Raw genomic sequence first — 20,955 nt, 5'->3', positions numbered from 1 at the left:
ATATACATAATAAAAATATAGAATATAAAAGTTTGTTACGTAAGTTAATTCTTAAGTTACTTATATTTTTTACTAATAAAAAAATTCGTTAAACATTAAAATTTATAGTTGCCTTTTTATGTAACCGAAAAATTGCATGGCAACTAGGCCTCCTTCCCCATCCCATATTTCTCAAAATCGTCTGATCAAAACTAAGAGAAAGCCATTTAGCCAAAAAAGGAATTAATATGCAAATTTTATTTTAATAATTTATGTGTGGATAGCCAAAATCAAACATGCATTAATTCAAAAACGTTCAGAAATTACATAAAAAAACTAGTTTTTTTAACTAAAAGTAAGGAGCGACATTAAAACTTAAAACGAACAGAAATTACTCCGTATATGAAATGGGTTGTCCCCTCCGCAATCCCTCGCTCTTTACGCTAAAGTTTGACTCTTTGCCACAATTCTGCTTTTTAAAACAATTAAAAGCTTTAGCGTAAAGAGCGAGGGATTGCGGAGGGGACAAGCCATTTCATATACGGAGCCATTTCATATAATTTCTGTTCGTTTTAAGTTTTAATGTCGCTCCTTACTTTCAGTTAAAAAAAAACTAGTTTTTTTTATGTAATTATGTAGCCAGTACGATCTAGTTTGTTTGCAAGAGCATTTTTATGGCAGCATATTTACCAAGTTACATATAGCAATCGCAAATTTTGTCAGTCTGTTGGTCTGTTGGTTTATGTCCTGGTTTTTTCTAGTTTAGGCACTTCCAGATAAGCTAGGACAATAAAATTTGGTAGGTGTATCGGGGACCAGACCAAATTAAATTAGAAATAGTCGTTTCCCCAATTCGAAAAAATGGGATATTTCTAATTTGACATTTAGAAGGATACCGTGTCTCAAAGCTCTTATTTTAAGTCCTGTCCGGATTCGGTGACATTGGGGGGAGTTGGAGGGGGAAACCTAAAATCTTGGAAAACGCTTAGAGAGGAGGGATCGGGATGAAACTTGGTGGGAAAAATAAGCACAAGTCCTAGATACGTGATTGACATAACTGGAACGGATCTGCTCTGTTTGGGGAGTTGGGGGGGGGGTGATTCTGAAAGTTAGAAAAAATGAGGTATTTTTAACTTACAAAGGAGTGATTGGATCTTAATGAAACTTGATATATAATAATCTTATGTCACAGATGCTCCTTTTTGAATTCGTATCGGATTCGGGGACGTAGGGGGTTGGAGGGGGGAAACAGAAATCTTGGAAACCGGAAATCTTAGAAAACACTTAGAGTTGAGAGATCAGGATAAAACTTGATGGAAATAATAAGCACAAGTTCTAGATAAGTGATTTTCATAATTGGAACGGATCCGCTCTCTTTGGGGGGGGGGGGGGATTTCCAGTGCTTTGGCGAGTTTGGTGCTTCTGGACGTGCTAGAACGGTGAAGATTGATAGGCGACCAGGGACTTGCACAAACTGACTTGATAGCAGTTGTTCCCCTGATTTGACCATCTGCGGGGCTGGAGGGAGAGGAAAAATTGAAAAAATGAGGCATTTTTAACTCATGAATGGGTGATCAGATCTTAATCAAATTTGATATTTAGAAGGACCTCGTGTCTCAGATTTCTTATCTTAAATCCCGATCGTATCCGGTGATATTGGGGGAGTTGGAGGGGGAAACGGTAAATTTTGGAAAATGCTTTGAGTGGAGAAATCGGGATGAAACTTGGTGGGAAGAATAAGCACAAGTTCTAGATACGTGATTGGCATAAACGGAACGAATCCGCTCTCTTTGGGGGATATGGGGGGGGGGTTGTTAATTTGGAAAAATTAGAAAAAAATTGAGGCATTTTTAACTTACGAATGGGTGACCGGATCTTAATGAAATTTGATATTTAGAAGGAACTCAAGTCTATGAGCTCTTATTTTAAATCCCGACCAGGTCTGGTGACATTGAGGGGACTTGTAGGGGGAAACCTGAAATCTTGGAAAACACTTAGAGTGGAGAGATCGGGATGAAACTTGGTGGGTAGAAAAATCAAATGTCGTAGATACATGATTGACGTAACTGGAATGGATCCTCTCTCTTTAGGGGAGTTAGAGGGGGGGGGGTCCAGTGCTTTGGCGAGTTCGGTGCTTCTGGACGTGCTAGGACGATGAAAATTGGTAGGCGTGTCACGGACATGCACAAATTTACTTGATAAAGTCGTTTTCTCCGATTCGACCATCTGGGGGCCTGAATTCAGAAGAAAAATTAGAAAAAATTAGGTATTTTTTAACTTACGTGTGGGTGATGGGATCTTAATGAGTTTTGACATTTAGAAGAACCTCGTGTCTCAGAGTTATTATTTTAAATCCCAACCGCCATTAAGCCTCTTATTTTCCTTTTAAATCGATTTATCGATTCTTAGAATTTTCCAAGAGCTCATACATATGAGCTCTTGGTTCTTCCGACCTCGTCACAAGTGCCATATGAGCTCTTAGCTCTTGTTTGACTTAAGCTAGCCTTCATTTTGTACATTGAAGTCCAAAGCACATATTATTTATGACCTCTGCCAGGGTAACCGGTGGCCATCCATCTGGGGGTCTGGCATGCTTACATCCCTTCTTTTCCTTATACGTGTACCTTATCATTTATTGCAGCTTAAATATGTCGGATCTGACAAGAGTTTCTGAGTTAAATTTGTATTATAAAGAAATAGTATTTTGTTTGAAAGAAGCTGAATGTAGAGCTTTTCCGTTAGAAAGTATCCGTATTGGTACTCAAAAATCAGTCTGGTCAGCAGATCTCAATTTAAAGACTGAAAAACAAAGCTAAATTCTGGCTTCGAGTTTGGAATGTATAGGTTTCAAGCTCTTATCTGCAAAAATGTGGAATTTGTTTTTTTTTTTGCAAGAAGTAAGATTACGGATGTTTATTTATTTGTTTGTTTTTGTTTGTATGGTTGCTTTCCCCAGGAGTGATCGTATCAACCCAATGGTCCTAAAATATCAGAAGAGGGCTCACTCGAACGGAAGTTAAAAGTTCTAATGTCCTTTTAAGTGACCACAAAAATCACAGGATAATTAGGCCACCTCCCCCTGCCATGTTTTTTCCCAGAATCATCCGATCAAAATTTTGAGATAGCCATTTTGTTCATCATAGTTGATAAAGTTTGACTCTTTTTCACAGCTCTGTTTTTTAAAATAATAAAAAACTCTAGCCTAAAGAGCGAGTCATTGAAGAGGGGACTTTCCCTTTTATATACGGAATGATTTCTGTTCGTTCTAAGTTTTGATGTCGCTCCTTACTTTCAGGAGAAAAAACTTCTTGAACCATGTGACTACAATTCTTCCGAAGTGACAAGGTGTTGGGATCAGGGATGTAATTTGCTATTAGTAAGAGCTGGAAACTGCCTCTTCCATACCTCAGTTTTTCCCCAAGACCCCCAAATATGCCCCCTCCCCAGGATTTTTAAGGAATTACGCCACTGGTTGAGGTATAGATTTAATGATGTACTGAGAATGTATTTGAGGATATGGAGCATATGGAGAATGTATTTGAGGAATAAGAATGTATAAGGAGTTAATGGCGCTCGTCCTGAATTAGTTCCCATGAAAATTGGCGTATAAAGAATGACCTCCACGTCCAACGGCAAATCTATATGTATGGCAAGAAAATGAACGATCGAAACGTTTTAGAGGGTGCAGTATTGATTTTAACAATGACGATGAAAGGGATTTACTGGATCAATATGTGAGAGAACTATGAAGCATGAAGAGGAAGAAAAATCAATTCCAATATAAAATTTATGATATTTTACTAAAAGGAGAAAGCTCATTAACAGAATACATGAGGAATGAAAATATATCACAGTTTTCAAAAACAGCCAAATATGAAGTAGAGTTTTTGCTATATGCTAGCATACTAAAAAGTCATTTTAGAAAGGAATAATCTACTTGTGAAGCATTCAGTGCATTGTGAATACATTGAACTGAAGAAAAACTTGTTTATTTTATTTATCAAACAGTTCGTGGTAACGAACTGTAGTAAGGAGCGATCCGGCTCAATAGTAACCAAAACTCTAAAAAATTGAATTTTGATATCAATAGCTACATCAAAAGACTCGCATTTTAATGCTGATTTTAAATATATAAGTTTCATCAAGTTTAGTCTTATCCATCAAAAGTTACGAGCCTGAGAAAATTTGCCTTATTTAGGAAAATAGGGGGAAACACCCCCTAAAAGTCGTAGGATCTTAACGAAAATGACACCATCAGATTCAGCGTCTCAGAGAACCCTACTGTAGAAGTTTCAAGCTCCTACCTACAAATTTTTTTTTTTCCAGGGGTCATCGTATCGACCAAGTGGTCCTAGAATGTCGCAAGAGGGCTCATTCTAACGGAAATGAAAAGTTCTAGTGCCCTTTTTAAGTGACCAAAAAAATTGGAGGGCATCTAGGCCCCCTCCCACGCTCATGTTTTTCCTAAAGTCAACGGATCAAAATTGTGAGATAGCCATTTTGTTCAGCATAGTCAAAAACCATAAAAACTATGTCTTTGGGATGACTTACTCCCCCAAAGTCCCTGGGGGAGGGGCTACAAATTACAAAATTTGACCAGTGCTTACATATAGTAATGGTTATTGGGAAGTGTGTAGGCGTTTTCATTAGGATTTTTTGGTTGGGGGGAGGGGTTGAGAATAGGGGGATAGGCTGGGGGAGCTTTCCATCGAGGAATTTGTCATGGTAGAAGAAAATTTCCATGAAGGGAGCGCAGGATTTACTAGCATTATTAAAAAAAACAATGAAAAAGAAATATGAAAAAGTTTTTTTTCAGCTGGAAGTAAAGAGCAGCATTAAAACTTAAAACGAACGGAAATTATTACCCATATGAGGAGCTCACCTCCTCCCAATACCCCGATCTTTACGCTAAAGTATTTTTAGTAATTTCAACTATTTATTTTACGGCTTTGGTGATTCAGGGGTCATTCTTAATGAATTGGGACAAAATCTAAGCTTTAGTGTAAAGAGCGAGGTACTGACGAGGGGGCGAACCTCCTCATATATGTAATAAAAACATGAGAATACAAAACTTCTTTACGTAAGCTAATTTATAAGTTACGTATATCTTTTACTAAAAAAAGATTCGTAAAAAATTAAAAGTTCTAGTTGCCTTTATCTTAATTAACCAAAAAATCGAAGGGCAACTAGGCTTCCTCCCCCGCTCTTTTTTCTCAAAATCATTCAATCAAAATTATGAGAAAGTCATTTAGCAAAAAAGTATCTAATATTAAACACATTGATAAATTAAATCTTGCGAAAGTTTATAATAGCCTAGTTGTACCTCATCTCCTTTCTCTTTGTCCGGTTTGGCAGTTTTTTAGTGAACCTCAGAAACTATATGTTCGTAGAGTATATTTTCGTTATGCTAAATTATTCCTCTGCGGAGAGCCAAAATCAAAACATGCATTGATTGAAAAACGTTCAGAAATTAAATAAAAAAAAACAAGTTTTTTTAACTGAAAGTAAGGAGCAAAATTAAAACTTAAAACGAACAGAAATTACTTCGTATATGAAAGGGGCTGCTTCCTCACCAACATCCCGCTCTTTACGCTAAAGTTTTTTACTGTTTTAAAAAGAAGAGTTGAGAGAAAGAGTCAAACTTTAGCGTCAAGAGCGGGATGTTGGTGAGGAAGCAGCACCTTTCATATACGAAGTAATTTCTGTTCGTTTTAAGTTTTAATTTTGCTCCTTACTTTCAGTTAAAAAAACTTGTTTTTTTTTATTTAATTGCTTTAAGCATGGAGATTAATATAGTTATGATATAATATTAGTCATTCAACACATAAAATAGTTAGAAATACCTTAACATGACCAATGGAGCGCTACGCTCAAAGCGAATATTGTCTGTTATCAAATAAATCTTGTCATATTTACATCTTATTTTAAACACAAGGCTGATATATATGAAGACTATTTTGTCTCCTTTTTTTAGGTTTTCTAGATTTTCTAGCATCTGATATAATTAAAAGAGATCTGGAAAAATTCTCTATACTTTCGAACGCCGCTGCTACTAACTAAAGTAGCTTTGACCGTTTATTAATTAAACTTTCATTAAATTAAATTAACTTTTGATTAATTAAATTAAACTAGTTTATTTGTGAATAATCTAACCGTGAAGCATGAAAAGGGAGAAAATTGTGAAAAGCAGAATACATGAGGAATGAAAATATATTACAGTTTTCAAAAATAGCCAACTATGTAGCAGAGCTATATGCTATATACTAGCATACTAAAAGTCATTTTAGAAAGGGTATGGAAAGTAATTAGTTGCTTGAACCAGCCAATAGAAGTCTTAACTCTCTCTTTAATAACTTTGCTCAGTTACCATATGGATGTGCTGAAAAAGTGTTGGGCTATCTAAGCAATGATGACTTGAAAAATTTGATTTATGTTTCTTAGCCTCATTGCAGCAGATAAGGAGGAATGGTAAAATTCAGGGCTTATTCAATAGGTTTGCAATCAATATGTATTAGTATTTATTCAATAGGACTTTCCTATATCAAGGTGAAGGGGTGATTTTTAATAAAGATAAGATCATACTTAACGCTAATACTAAAGCCACATGGTGAATTTGTATTCAATACTTTACAAATAAAATAATTTAAAATAAGTTGCTTATTTTTTGTTTGATTTGGCATCACTTCTGCCCAATGGCTCAGTTTGATTGACTCACGTTTTGGTTCTGAGAAGGACACTTCATGATTAGTTTGTAGAAATATAGCCATCTTGAAAGTATTATGACTATAGACTAGCTTTGATTCATAACTTGAAATTCTCTGTTGTATAGAAAGAAATATCCTGATTTCCAGAGTTCATATTATGCCTTATTGTGTTGCGAGAGCAACACTTTGGTTTTGTCCCGTTTTTTTTCCTATGCCGCCGATCTCAGCTTATTCCCGGAAACTGGTAACGGTCTAACCTCTGCAGTTTTTACGGAAAGTGTGGACCTCAGGCCGGATTGATGAATATGACATTACATTTTGGAAAACTGTGCAGAACTCTTGCCTGGGGCCAAAAAGGATGGTTTTTGCTTGTCCGCAAGCCAGAGCCTATGGTGTGTGAAGTGAAGTGGAGTTATATAGCCTATGTCAGAGAGGAGTATCTGAAGTTGTGCAGCCAAGCTTTCGTTTCATCAAAGCATGTTTCTGCTTTCGAGTGGAAAGCTCAATTCTAGCAGGCCAGCAGACAGGCACCACTTTCAAATTGAAGATGGACTAAAATCTATAAGTGTTAAATATATTCGGAAGTTAGCCGGCCCCACAGCCAATATATCTTCTTTGAGTGATAAATTGAAAAATTTACAGAAGCAAAAATGTGGCCTCTTCCCACGGGTCCAAAAGCGCTGCCATCTATTGTTTCTACCCATTTCTGTTCGTGATTTCAGCTGAGTTTATCATTCGGTTTTTCGGACTTGGGATTGTGGTAGAAAAATAGTATCAGATGTGCCTAATAAACTTTAAAAGTTCTCTCATTACTAAAGAAATTGCCTTTGCTCCTTTCTAAGTGGTGATGTTAGAAAGTTGGCCTACGGCAAAAAAATCAACTTTTGAACTAACAGACAGAATTTTTTTTCGACAGCAATTGATAGCTCTTGATGAGCTGATCAAAGTATATGACATCCATTTTTTGGTACAAAAATTCCTTAATGAGGTATACCCATTTGAAAGTTTGAAGGGGTTGACAACTTCACTAGTAAGGTACACACTGAAACGGAATCTAGGCCGATAAAAATTGTGAGACATATATAGGACTTTTAAGCAACAGTCGGCTGTTAGGTAATAATCACCTTCAGCAATGACGGGTTAGCAACTTTTGCTAGTTGGTGTATCTATTATTTGTTTCCAGTGTACTTGTTGGTAAACACAATTTGGTTCCAGTGGTAAGACATGTAGGGGACTTGTAAGTAATAATCTACTGTTAGGCTACAGTCAACTTCAGCGATGAGGGGTTTGCAACTATGCTAGTTTGTGTACTCATTTATTTGTTTCCGGTGAACTTGATGCCTATCATTGGAGAGGGACTTATAAGTAAGAATCGGTTCACTTTGGGCGAGAAACGACTATTAGCTCATAATCATCTTCGGCAATGAGGGGTTTGCCTCTTTTGCTAGTTAGTGTACCTATTATTTGTTTCCGGTGTATTTGATGGTTAAACCAATTTGGTTCCACTGGTAATACATGTAGGGGGCTTGTAAGTAATAATCGACTTTTGGGCTACAGTCATCTTCAGCGATGAGGGGTTTGCAACTTTTGCTAGTTGCTATAACCATTTATTTCTTTCCGGTGAACTTGCCTTGTGTTTGTTTACTTGTCCAATGGGATTTTTACTAATCGAGGTTTAACCCCTAAAAGCTAGCAACAAATACTTGTCTGGCCACGTGTCACTTAAAACGGCAAGATTAATTGCGAGAATAACAACATTGGTCGCGTGTAATTATTGCTTTAATGCTATGTGAAGTTCTGACAAGGAAGAGGCTGGGACTTCGGGCCTATTTCTAATTTTACAGGCAAATACACCTTCAGCAATTATTTCAGAGCTGGGTAGCCTAATACAATTTGTGTGGCCAGAAGTTTAATTGTAAGATTTCAAATTGTGGTTGTCATTTGCCTTTTTAAGTCATTCCATTCAAGATGCTTTGGATATTTTTTATTGTGATAAATTGTCTTAATGCTCTGAAAAGCGAAAACTCTTTCAATTGCATAGGATAGGAAAATTTTGGTAGGCTAATTAATTCAAAGTCCTAAATTAGCCAGGGAAGTGTTTTTTTTTCACTAAAAAATCACTACGTTCTTTGAACTCCAATTATATAGCCCTGTTTTTCGCCCCCTTGAGCGATTATCCAGTTCCTGATTGTCATTTACACTAAATTTCACTTTTTCTGTTACCTATATATGTTTGCACCAGTTTTACCATTGGGTAAAACTGGCACAAACAGTATTACTGGCTTTCATATAAAGTGAATATACCACTTGATGCCTTTTTTAATGCTGTTTACAAATATAATAATCGCTTCTACCGCAAATTCAGATTTAAGCACTTTTTGACCTCTTAAAAATGACCTATATATGGGGTCATTACAAATCTGTAATAGTTTAGAAACAAATTTGGGCTATATATTTGCACATCAGGGGGTGGGGGTAAAGTATAGCATATATTAAATATGTAAACTAACCATTGCTGGAATTTTTTTTTATGTGTGTGCTGTTGCATTGGTGATTTCTCTTTTCATTAAAATTTTATGTGTACAAACACATAAAAAAAAAAAACAGCAACGGTTAGTTTATGTATATAATATATGCTATGCTTTACCCCCACCCCCTGATGTGAAAATATATAGCCCAAATTTGTTTCTAAACTATTAAAGATTTGTAATGACCCCATTTATAGGTCATTTTTAAGAGGTCAAGAGGAGAAAAAGTGCTTAAATCCGAATTTACAGTAGAAGCGATTATTATATTTGTAAAGAGCATAAAAAAAGGCATCAAGTGGTATATTCACTTTATATGAAAGCCAGTAATACTGTTTGCACCAGTTTTACTCTCATTTCTTGTTAATATTACTAAGGGGTCATAGTTAAGCACTAGAGAAGTCATTGTTAAATAACATGTGCTTATGTATATATAGCTTTTTGCTACTTATTCTTCTCTGGTTATATAATGCTTGATGTGGTATAAGCCAAGAGAAGGACCTGTAGACCTATAGAAGAAAACCTGTTAAAAAAAGATGATTCTTTGTATTTTACATAATAATTATAGCTTTCTACATGCACATTCTACATGCAGCCCTGCTCTACTTTAGCCCCAACCCTCCTAATATGGAAATCTATAGCTGAAATTACATATTTTCTAATGATTCTGCCAATCTATCCCTCAACCCTAGTACCTGTTAATTGAGACAACTGTGGCAAAACAAGAACTGGAAAAACAAGTAAAAGGTGGCAGAAAACATTGGAAATATATAATTTGGGCTATATATTTGCAAATTAGGCATGTTAGGGGTGAATTTCTTGTTGTTCATATTTTGATTTACAAATGAAGTGAATATACCACTTGATGCCTTTTTGTATGTTCTTTACAAATATAATAATTGCTTATTTTGCTAGTTCAAGTTTAAGCACTTTTTGGCCTTATTTAACCTAACAAATTTTGGCAGTGAAAAACATACATTATTTTGTCAAAAATGACCAAAAACACGTACCTTAATTGAAAATTTGGCATCAAAGAAGAAGAAATACAGCATAATATTGTAAAATTTATTAATCCAACTTAATTGTGGAAAATCAGTGCTCATAGATTATACAACATGTAAAAAATGGATTAATAATGAAACAGTAAGTTTGAGACCAATGTTTTAAGCTTTTTTATACCCAAAAACTATTTGAGTATACTTTGGTGATTTTCAAGAGCTCAAAAACTTGTACTTGAAGCACTTATTATGTTTGTAAAAAACATAAAAAGACATCAAGGAGTATGTTCACTTTATTTGTAAATCAAACATATGAACAACAAAAAATTTACCAATTATTAGTATAGCTGCACAATTTTCCCCTAGGTATGTAGGCTTAGTGGAAGGTCACTTATACCTGATCATGTCCCTACTGTTTTTACTTGGTTGAAAAAAATTCAAAGAAAGTTCCTATTGAAAAAGAAAGAGATCAAAAGTGAGATTGAATTTGTCATATCTTGGAGGTTTGCCCCTTCAGTCTGTTTAAAGAAAACAGATTCATAATTGAAGCTTTGTTCATTTCAATCTTAGGGATGATCTACATTTGTTACACTTCATTAAATGGTTGTAAAGGGATACTTTTATTTATTTGCCTTGTTTGTTTTCTACATAATTTTTAAAATTTTTAAATTGATATACATTTCTTACAAATTAATTAGTCATACCATAGTTCCACTTGCAAGTTTTGACCTACTTCGTAAAAAAAAAAAAAAAACTTGAAAAAGAATTACCGTGGTAATCAAGATGAATGGAAAGTACTCATGAAAATGCTGAATTTTTAATACAAAAAAAAATTAAGCGGATAAATGCAAATATATTTAGTTTTCATTATAGTACAACTATAATTTACTAGATGTTTTCCAGAGAAATTGCCTACGGATTGTTCTGGGTACCCGGCTGACTGACCGTATTTCAAACAGTAGGTTGTACGAAAAATGTGGTTCAATCCCGCTTTCTAGGGCTATAATGAAAGAAAGGTTGAGATGGCTAGGCCACGTTCTACGGATGAAGGATGACAGATTACCGAAGATTGTCCTTTTTGGCCCACCGCCTGGGGCTACACAGAAAGCAGGTCGTCCTTGTCTGAGTTGGGAGGATGTCATAAATAAATATTTAAAGGAAATGGGAACTTCCTGGGAGGGTGTATATTAAATGAAATATTAAATAAGGTGGAAAGCTTGGAATTAGAATTAAAAAAACACTTATTGAAAGCTTTAAATAGATTAGGTTGGAGGAGGAGCGTGCGTAGCTGTGTTGGCCTCAGGCGGATTGGTGCTGCAGTGAGTTATTAGTAGTAGTAGTAGTATTATAGTACAAATAAGCCTAACGTGTTATTTTATTTGTTTTTCAACTAAACCAATCATAAAAATTTAACAATTGATTAATTTTTTTGTATTATTAGTCACTTAGATTATTGAGCTCTGATCCTCGGCTCCTAATGATAAAGTTGCAATAAAGAATTCCAAAAGAATTAGAACCTCATAAGAAGAGGTAGAGAGTTAAGCATTCAATAGATTTATATGATTTATATTTTTTAGTAGAATTAGAAAGTAATCGTGAGAGCCATATTATGGTATCACTTTTTTGATCAGTACTTTAAACGTATTCTTGCTTCTCAAATGTGGCATGCATTGCTAGCGTGGCCCCTCCCAGAGATCTGTTCAATGAAATCAAATTCCTGAGTTAAGTTAAATCACTCTTAAATGAATCTTGACCGTCAAGATTGTTCTGCACACCTATAAGTAAATATGTTTTTATTCCCTAATGTTTTTAACCACCTCTTGTTTCTCTGCCTCTAGTCGATAACCTACAGACATGTGAGAAGAATATTAAGACATATTTTAAACGATAACATCATTTAAATGATAACGTCATTTAAACAATTTAAACGATAAATATTATATTTATGTAATTATATGATATCAATATTATATTTTAAAAATAAATATTATATTTCTGTAGCATAACGTTATTTTTTCAGGGGTAATCACGAAAATTCATCTAGAAAAGAGGATTTAAATCAAGGGCCGAAGTTTTAACCAGTAATACCCCAAAAATTGCTGAAAAGGAGTGGAGAAGCCATAAGCAGAAAGAAATGGCTAATTTATTGATAAGCAATGAAGCTGATTTGTTCAAAGCTATTGAAATGGAATGCGTGGAAATTGTTGAGGTTCTTTTGAGATATGATACTGATGTTAACGCTACTGATAAATATGGGCAAACAGCATTACACCTTATTGCGTTACAATATAATAATGGTTTTGGTATGGTACGTAAATGTAAAAGTGCTGAGGTTAAGGCCGCAATAGCTAAACTGCTTCTAAACAGAGGCGCTGATGTTGACACTAAAACTATAAAGGGCGAAACAGCTCTTCATTTTGCCATTAAAAACGGAAATATTAAAATTGTTGAAACTATTTTGGAATATAATGCAGATGTAAACCTCGGAACAAAAAAAGGAGACATGCCTCTACATCTCTCTTCATTTTCAGGAAATGTAAAAATTTGCACAATGCTTCTGAATAAAGGAGCTAATGTAAATGCGAAGAAAAACGATGGAATTTCTGCACTCCACATTGCAACTCAAAATCATCATGGGAACATTGTAAAACTGTTACTAAAATATGGTGCTAATGTTGACGCTCAAACTATAAATGGCGAAACAGCTCTTCATTTTGCCATTCGAAACAAAAATGTTAAAGTTGTTGAAACTATTTTGGAATATAATGCAGATGTAAACCTCGGAACAAAAAAAGAGACATGCCTCTACATCTCTCTTCATTTTCAGGAAATGTAGAAATTTGCACAATGCTTCTGAATAAAGGAGCTAATGTAAATGCGAAGAAAAACGATGGAATTTCTGCACTCCACATTGCAACTCAAAATCATCATGGGAACATTGTAAAACTGTTACTAAAATATGGTGCTAATGTTGACGCTCAAACTATAAATGGCGAAACAGCTCTTCATTTTGCCATTCGAAACAAAAATGTAAAAGCTGTTGGAACTATTTTGGAATATAATGCAAAAGTTAACCTCGGAACAAAAAATGAAGACATGCCTCTTTGTCTCTCTGCTCTTACAGGAAATGTAGAAATTTGCACAATGCTTCTGAATAAAGGAGCTAATGTAAATGCGAAGAAAAACGATGGAATTTCTGCACTCCACATTGCAACTCAAAATCATCACGGGAACATTGTAAAACTGTTGCTAAAATGTGGTGCTGATGTTGATGGTCAAACTATAAAAGGCGAAACGGCTCTTCATTTTGCCATTCAAAAACCAAATGTGAAAGTCGTTGAAACGATTTTGTTATATAATGCAAATGTTAACCTCGAAAAAAAAAATGGAGACATGCCTCTGTATCTCTCTTCATTTATAGGAAATGTAAAAATTTGCACAATGCTTCTGAATAAAGGAGCTAATGTAAATGTGAAGAATAACGATGGAATTTCTGCACTCCACATTGCGGTTAAAAATCATCACATAGAAATTGTAGAACTGTTGCTAAAATATGGTGCCAGAATTAACTCTCGAGATAATAAAGGGAAAACAGCACTTCATTATGCTTGTGTTTCTTCACACAGGAACGCTATAAAACTGCTGCTAAAATATGGTGCCAGAGTTAACTCTCAAGATAATTATGGCAGAACAGCACTTCACTATGCTTGTTTTAAGGGGCATATATTAGCTGTTGATGAGCTTCTAAAACATGGGTCTGACATAAACGTTATGAGTAAAAAAGGTCGTACAGCTCTTTGTGGAATTAATCGCTATTCGGGGGGAAAAATTGCTGAACTTATTGCTTGCCTGATAGTTAAAATGAAAACGGCAAATTTATATGTAAGTGAAAATAATCTACGATGGTACAGCGAAATTACTAAAGACATTTATTCAGATGTTGAAGTTGAAAGGGAAACTCAGGATCGATATTTGAGAGAACTATCAAAAATGAGGAATGAGAAAATTGCTAATTCCAATATTTCATTTTACGACATTTTGGTAAAAAGAACAAGCTCGTTAGCAGCATGTATGAGAAATGAAAATGTAGTGGAAGTTTCAAAAACAGCTTCAAGCTATGGAACGCAATTTCTATCATATGATAGCATACTAAAAAGTCAATTCAGAAAGGGTTTGGAAAGGAACAAGTTGCTTGAACCGGCCAGTATATGTTTCAATTCTCTCTTTAACCGCTATACTGAGTTACCATATACATGTGCTGAAAAAATATTGAACTATGTAAGTAATGAAGACTTGATTAATTTGATAGATGCTTTTGAGCCTGATTGTATCAGTTAAGAAGGAAGAGTATAATTAAGTACTTCTAATATAAAGTTATATTTGCGCAATTGGACTGTAATTTTGTGTGCAAGGGTAAGTTTTAGAAAATTTTGAGTGTCATGTTCGGGGAATAAAAGGTATACACAGTGAACTCAGAGATGGACAATATTAAATAAGGTAGAAAGCTTGGAATTAGAATTTAAAAATCACTTATTGAAAGAAGAAAAGAAGAGATGAGTTATAAGAGCTATGTGTACTGCGTTCAATATGGTTGAGAGCATTTCTCTATATAAATTTTATTTATTTTTTTCATATATTACACGGTACAGTAAATTTAAAATCTTTTTTGCCTGAAAAAAATAATTTGATAGATAGATCAAATAGTTCGTGGTAACGAACTGTAGTATGGAGCAACCCGACTCAATAGTAACCGAAACTCTAAAAAATGAATTTTGATACCAATACTTACATCACAAGAATCACATTTTTACGCGGATTCTAAAGATATAAGTTTCACCAAGTTTATTTTTACCCATCAAAAGTTACGAGCCTGAGAAAATTTGTTTTCTTTTAGAAAATAGGGGGAAACACCCCCTAAAAGTCAAAGAACCGTAACGAAAATCACACCATGAAATTTGGCGTATCAGAGAACCCAACTGTAGAAGTTTCAAGCTCTTATCTTCAAAAATGTAGAATTTTGTATTTTTTTGGCAGAAGACAGATCACAGATGCGTGTTTATTTGTTTTTTCTTTTCCTGGGGGGGGGGATCGAATTGACCCAGTGTTCCTAGAAGTTCCCAAGAGGGCTCATTCTAACGGAAATTAAAAGTTCTAGTGCCCTTTTTAAGTGACCAAATATATTGGAGGGCATCTAGGCCCCCTCCCACGCTCATTTTTTCCCAAAGTAACTGGATCAAAATTTTGACATAGCCATTTTGTTCAACATGGTCGAAAAGTTAATTTGGTTTAGTATTTGATCAATAGGGGTTATAGGCCTCATAATTGGGGGGAATGGGAGATACGCTGCAATAGTGTAAATATATAAAATATAAGATTCCCCCTCCACTGCCAAGACATAGAACCATCTATGTATTTGATTAAAACAATACGGGTAACCATGTTGTAAATTAAAAAAAAACATACATATTATTTTATGTATTTTATTTTATTTTAAAAAGAGACTTTTATTTTAAAAATGACTTTCACACCGTGTGGCACCGAATTAGTGCTTTGCGTCAGGTATTACACTCAGATAAAACTTGTCAAATAAAAAAAAGGGAGAAAAACACACACAGTGTCATACAGACACTTGTCAGATTGAAAAACAAACAAACAATAATCATCAACTAATAAACTGAGTCAATACAACAATAAGTCAATACGTCAATACAACAAATTCACTAATTAATAATGTTTACAAATGCAGGAATGAAACTCTTCCTCTATCTCTCGTGGATTGGTGGGAGAGGTTGAAAGGGTAGGGGAATAAATCTTGGAAACGGGGGTTTGTCTTGGATTTATTGCCAAACCGGGTGCACAGGAGGGTTCTTCTCTCTGATAGGGAAGTGAGCTGGAAATGCTTAAATAGAAAGTGATATGGGAGTTCGGGACCGTGACCATAGATAATTCTTAATGCTCGCTTCTGGACTGACTCAATTGAATAAGATTGGGAAGTAGTTAAGCCAAAATCCCAAACTGGACAAGAATATTCAAGAACAGAGCGAATGAAACTTGAATAAATTCTTAAAAGGTGGAATGCAGGGCAAGAAAACTTGAAGAAAAATTTAAGCGTAGAAAGTGCCAAATTAGCTTTCTTTGTGATGTTAGTAACGTGGACCTCCCACTTCAGATCGCTCGAGATAGCGGTACCGAGGAGTTTGCACTGCTCGACCGACATCTCCAGAGGGATTGGTTGCTTGACTGAAGGTGTACTCTTCAAGAAACTGATAGTCATGATATTTAACTTTTTGGCATTCACAATCATGTCGGCCTGTGCAGCATCACTGGAAATATCTTCCATGACTGAGCTCCTTAAATTTTCCGGCATTTTTTCGGTAAGGACATGTCGTCGACAAATTTCCAGCGGTCAGGATGCTCAGTAGCAAGTCCATTTATCATATTCAGGAACAGGCGCGGGCCATGGAGGGTACCCTGGGTCACACCACAGTAAACTGGAAGATCTGAATTTACATTTTTATTCTTTACACATTGAGTTCTACTGGAAAGGAAAGACGCTAGTATTCTAACAAGGTTTTGGTTAACATGAAATTCTTTTAGGAGTTTTTCAACTAAAACATTGTGGTTAATCATATCAAAAAATTTTTGGAGGTCTATTAGAAGTAGATTTAGCCAAGCATCAGGGTTATCCAAATTTTATATATTGTATCCAGTAAGCTTGCAAGATAATGAGTAGTAGAAAGGTCACATTGATTCACAAATTCCTTTGGGTCAAGAATTTCTTCAGTTTTTGATTTGAGCCAATCAGTCAGAAAGTTTTCATATAATTTTGAAAAAACTGAGGTGAGCGTAATTGGTCAAACCCCATTGAAACCCTCCTCAGCGCCCCTCTTCTGAATCAGTGTCACGAATCCTTGCTTCCAGGTGTCAGGGTAGCATCCACTTTCAGTGATCATGCAGAAAATATCTGCCAGTGGTAAGGACAGCTTGTCAGCGAAGACTTTGACAAGTACGATCGGAATCTCTGATGGGCATGTACTTGTCCTTCTTAGGTTATTTATCTCCTTTTCGATATCTTTTAGTGATATATGGGGATGGTTTTCATCCTGACTATGGGGAATAGACTCAAGAGTCTCTGTGGAAAGTGGAGGTAATGCCTGGACAATCTTGGCGTGGTGTTTATTGAGATCATTAGCAGTTTTAATACTAGGCTCATCAAGCTGGAAATCAATAACTAATTTACTTGCCAGAAAGTTTTTGAACTAGATCATACCACTTCTTGGGGTTATAATTAAAAATATCCTTCATAGTATTTCTTATAGTACGTGGAAGCTACTTTTCGAATTTGTTTTTTTTTTATCATTTTACGCATATGGTTAGCTTCATATTTTTTTTCATTACGAAGTACACGAATTTTTTCTTTAATCTTGGCTTCTAGAGGTTCATTAACGCAGGGTTTATCATTTGAACACTTTTTAGCTTTCTTTTCGGGAAAATTTTTTTCCATAATTATCAGATAGCTTCCTTTGAAAGATTTAAAATTTAGAATTTGTCTCACTTTCTCTTTGCCAACTAAATTTTACATGTCGAGGTGTTCCGGGGATATTCTTCGGTTAAATTTTCAGCAGGTTTGGAATTGTCTGCAAGATTTGTCCGTTGTAAGAGTTGGAATTGTCCGTTGGAGGAGCGATTATCAGTGGAAACATTCTCCATGGGTAAATGTTCCTTGGGAGCAGTTTTCAACTGGGAGAGGGGGTTTCCATTTTTGTTCGGATTAAGAATTAGTTTCGATTTTAATCAGTACAGGTTTTAGGCCCCATAATCGGTGGCGGGGGGTAGGTATACCACAGGATTGTAAAAATATAAATACAAACATTGTCCCCCTCTTCATGTCTAGAACTGCCAATGTATTGGATAACAGCAATGAAGATAACAATGGAGTAAATTTAAAAAAAAAAAAAAATCATAGGAGGCAAGATGAGTGAAAACTAATAATTTCAATGAGCATTATGTAATGAAATGAAAAAACCAAAATATAATTTAAGAGTAAATTAGGCTAAATAGGGTGGTATACAACGTATTTTGGATGAGTAGCAAGGTATGTAAAATTAAACGACATAATCATCCACCTAAACATAATCGTAAAAATTATTCATGGTTGAAATGGTGGAAGAGGCCAATTCGGCAAGAGCCACGAAATAAATATACACTCAAAAAGATTATAGCCAACCCCGTATCAAACTGTTCATAGTAACAAACTATAAGTAAGGAGTGATTCGGACCAATAGTGACCGAAGCTAAAAAACAAAGTCTTGATAACAGCAGATACATTAAAAAAATTGATTTTTTATGCTGATTGCAAATGTACAAGATTCATTAAGTCTAATGGTGTACATAAAGTCTAATTTTGTTTTTTCATCTTCAGGTGCAAGTGCCTTTTTTATTAGGGGCATACCTGCAAGGTGGCTGGAGGACCGGTTGCCTGCCTGTGAAAATTATCATACGAGAACTTTAGACATAATAGTGAAACTATATATAGTACATTTTCTTACAAAATAGCAGTAGCGTAGATTGGGGGGCAGGAACAAGGTTCTTTGTAAAGCCTCCTGCCTTCAAAAATCATCTTGCCACCTCCTGTTTGAAAAAAAAACCTGTGTTAGAATATTTTCATTGAAAAATAAAACGTTACATCAAAAGATTCCCCTCTCCAAAATTTTTTTGTGAATTAACCCTACAGCAAGAGAAACTGCTAAAAAAAAATTCTTGCAAAATAGCAGTGACGTTGGGGGCGGTGGCAGGGGGCCTTTAGCTTACCTAGTTTTTTTTTTTGAAAAATACGTTTGTTAGAATATTTTCATTGAAAAATGGAACATTTAGCGAAAAATTGCCCCCTCCTAATTTTTCTGAATTCTCTCAACAGCAAAATGAAAACTTATAAAGAATAAAAAAAAGTCAGTAATCCAAAAAAGGTTAGTCATCGAAATTTACTTAACAAGCTTCGAGTACATATTTTTTCGGCATGATTTTGACGGCATGACGGTATGACCCAAGAATGATTTTGACTTTGTTTTCAAGAACAAAATCCTGAGGTAAGTTCTTCGCTTTGTTTGGTCTTGATAAATCGGCTTCTTTCTCAATTAGATAGCAAGTAATTGCGAAGCCAATAGCATCTAACCGACCATTCTCAGCTAAGTCGCACCATATCTGGAATATAAAGAGAAGTATTTTTAATTTTATAATTAAAATATGTTTATTTAATTATTGTTAAATTGTATATATATATATATGTATATATATATATATATATATATATATATATATATATATATATATATATATATATATATATATATATATATATATATATATATATATATATATATATAATATTGATTTTTACCAACATTATGAACATAATATTATGAACATGATTTTTGAAAAAGGGGAAGTACCCAATGATTTTAGGAAAACCTTAATTAAACCACTGTATAAGAAAGGTGACAAGAGTGAGTGTCGTAATTATCGAGGCATTAGTCTGGTCTCTGTAGGTAGCAAATTACTGAGTAATATGATACTTTTTAGACTGAGACATGCTGTAGACAAAGTTTTAAGGGAAGAACAATGCGGTTTTAGAAAAGGTAGAGGATGTGTCGACCATGTTTTCACTCTTAGGTTAATAATTGAGAAGTCCCTTCGTTGTCAAACACCTTTGGTCCTTATTTTTATCGATTATGAGCAAGCTTACGATTCTGTTGATAGAGCAGCGTTAACAAAGGTCTTATCGTTATATGGTATACCAGAAAAATACATTAAAGTGATTTGTGCTATGTACGAGAATAATACTGCTGCGGCTAAGGTAGGAAACGAGGTTAGCAACTGGTTTTGTATTAAATCAGGAGTTAAGCAGGGTTGTGTTCTATCCACCTTTATATGGATCATTTTGATGGACTTCGTCTTAAGGAGCACAGGAAAGGCAATTGGAGACCATGGAATCAAATGGGGAGGAAGAACGCTCCTGGACTTAGATTATGCTGATGATTTAAGCATATTAGATGAAAGTGTGAGCAAAATGAATGAATTTTTAGACGTTTTACGAGTTCAGGGTGCTAAAATAGGATTGAAAATTAATGTTAAGTAGACTAAGTCACTAAGGCTAGGAATAAGTGAAGATGAACAGGTGACATTAGGTAACGAAAAGATTGATCAGGTTGGGAGCTTCAGTTACCTTGGTAGTATTATTAGTAAAGATGGTGGGAGCAGTGAAGATGTTAAAAGTAGAATAGCTAAAGCTCAGGGTGTTTTTTCACAGTTAAAAAAAGTTTGGAAGAATAGAAACATAAGCCTACAAACCAAGATTAGAATATTGGAAGCTACAGTGATGGCAGTGGTCAAATATGGCTCTGAAGCATGGGCACTCCGAAAAGCAGATGAAAATTTACTAGATGCTTTCCAGAGAAATTGCCTACGGATTGTTCTGGGTACCCGGCTGACTGACCGTATTTCAAACAGTAGGTTGTACGAAAAGTGTGGTTCAATCGCGCTTTCTGGGGCTATAATGAAAGAAAGGTTGAGATGGCTAGGCCACGTTCTACGGATGAAGGATGACAGATTACCGAAGATTGTCCTTTTTGGCCAACCGTCTGGGGCTACAAGGAAAGCAGGTCGTCCTTGTCTGGGTTGGGAGGATGTCATAAATAAAGATTTAAAGGAAATGGGAAGTTCCTGGGAGGGTGTAAAGAGGGAGGCTTTAAA

General features: G+C 35.1%; 1 protein-coding gene and 1 pseudogene across 1 annotated transcript in view; one reads left to right on the top strand and one right to left on the bottom strand.

Annotated features, from left to right (window-relative positions):
- The window catches only part of LOC136026599 (putative ankyrin repeat protein RF_0381), a 34,587-nt pseudogene extending 19,587 nt beyond the window's left edge, over window positions 1-15,000 (top strand).
- A 3,714-nt stretch (window positions 15,001-18,714) lies between these two features.
- LOC136025791 (uncharacterized) overlaps window positions 18,715-20,955 on the bottom strand; it is a 48,260-nt gene continuing 46,019 nt past the window's right edge. The window contains exon 8 of the mRNA XM_065701781.1: window positions 18,715-19,407. Within this exon, the coding sequence (XP_065557853.1) occupies window positions 19,192-19,407 (216 nt within the window). The 3' untranslated portion in view covers window positions 18,715-19,191. The remainder of the gene's footprint in view (window positions 19,408-20,955) is intronic.

The sequence above is a fragment of the Artemia franciscana genome, chromosome 4, assembly GCF_032884065.1.
Source record: "Artemia franciscana chromosome 4, ASM3288406v1, whole genome shotgun sequence".
NCBI classification, from domain to species: domain Eukaryota; kingdom Metazoa; phylum Arthropoda; class Branchiopoda; order Anostraca; family Artemiidae; genus Artemia; species Artemia franciscana.
The sequence above is the reverse complement of the archived record's forward strand: the minus strand, read 5'-3'. Positions and strand labels throughout refer to the sequence as shown.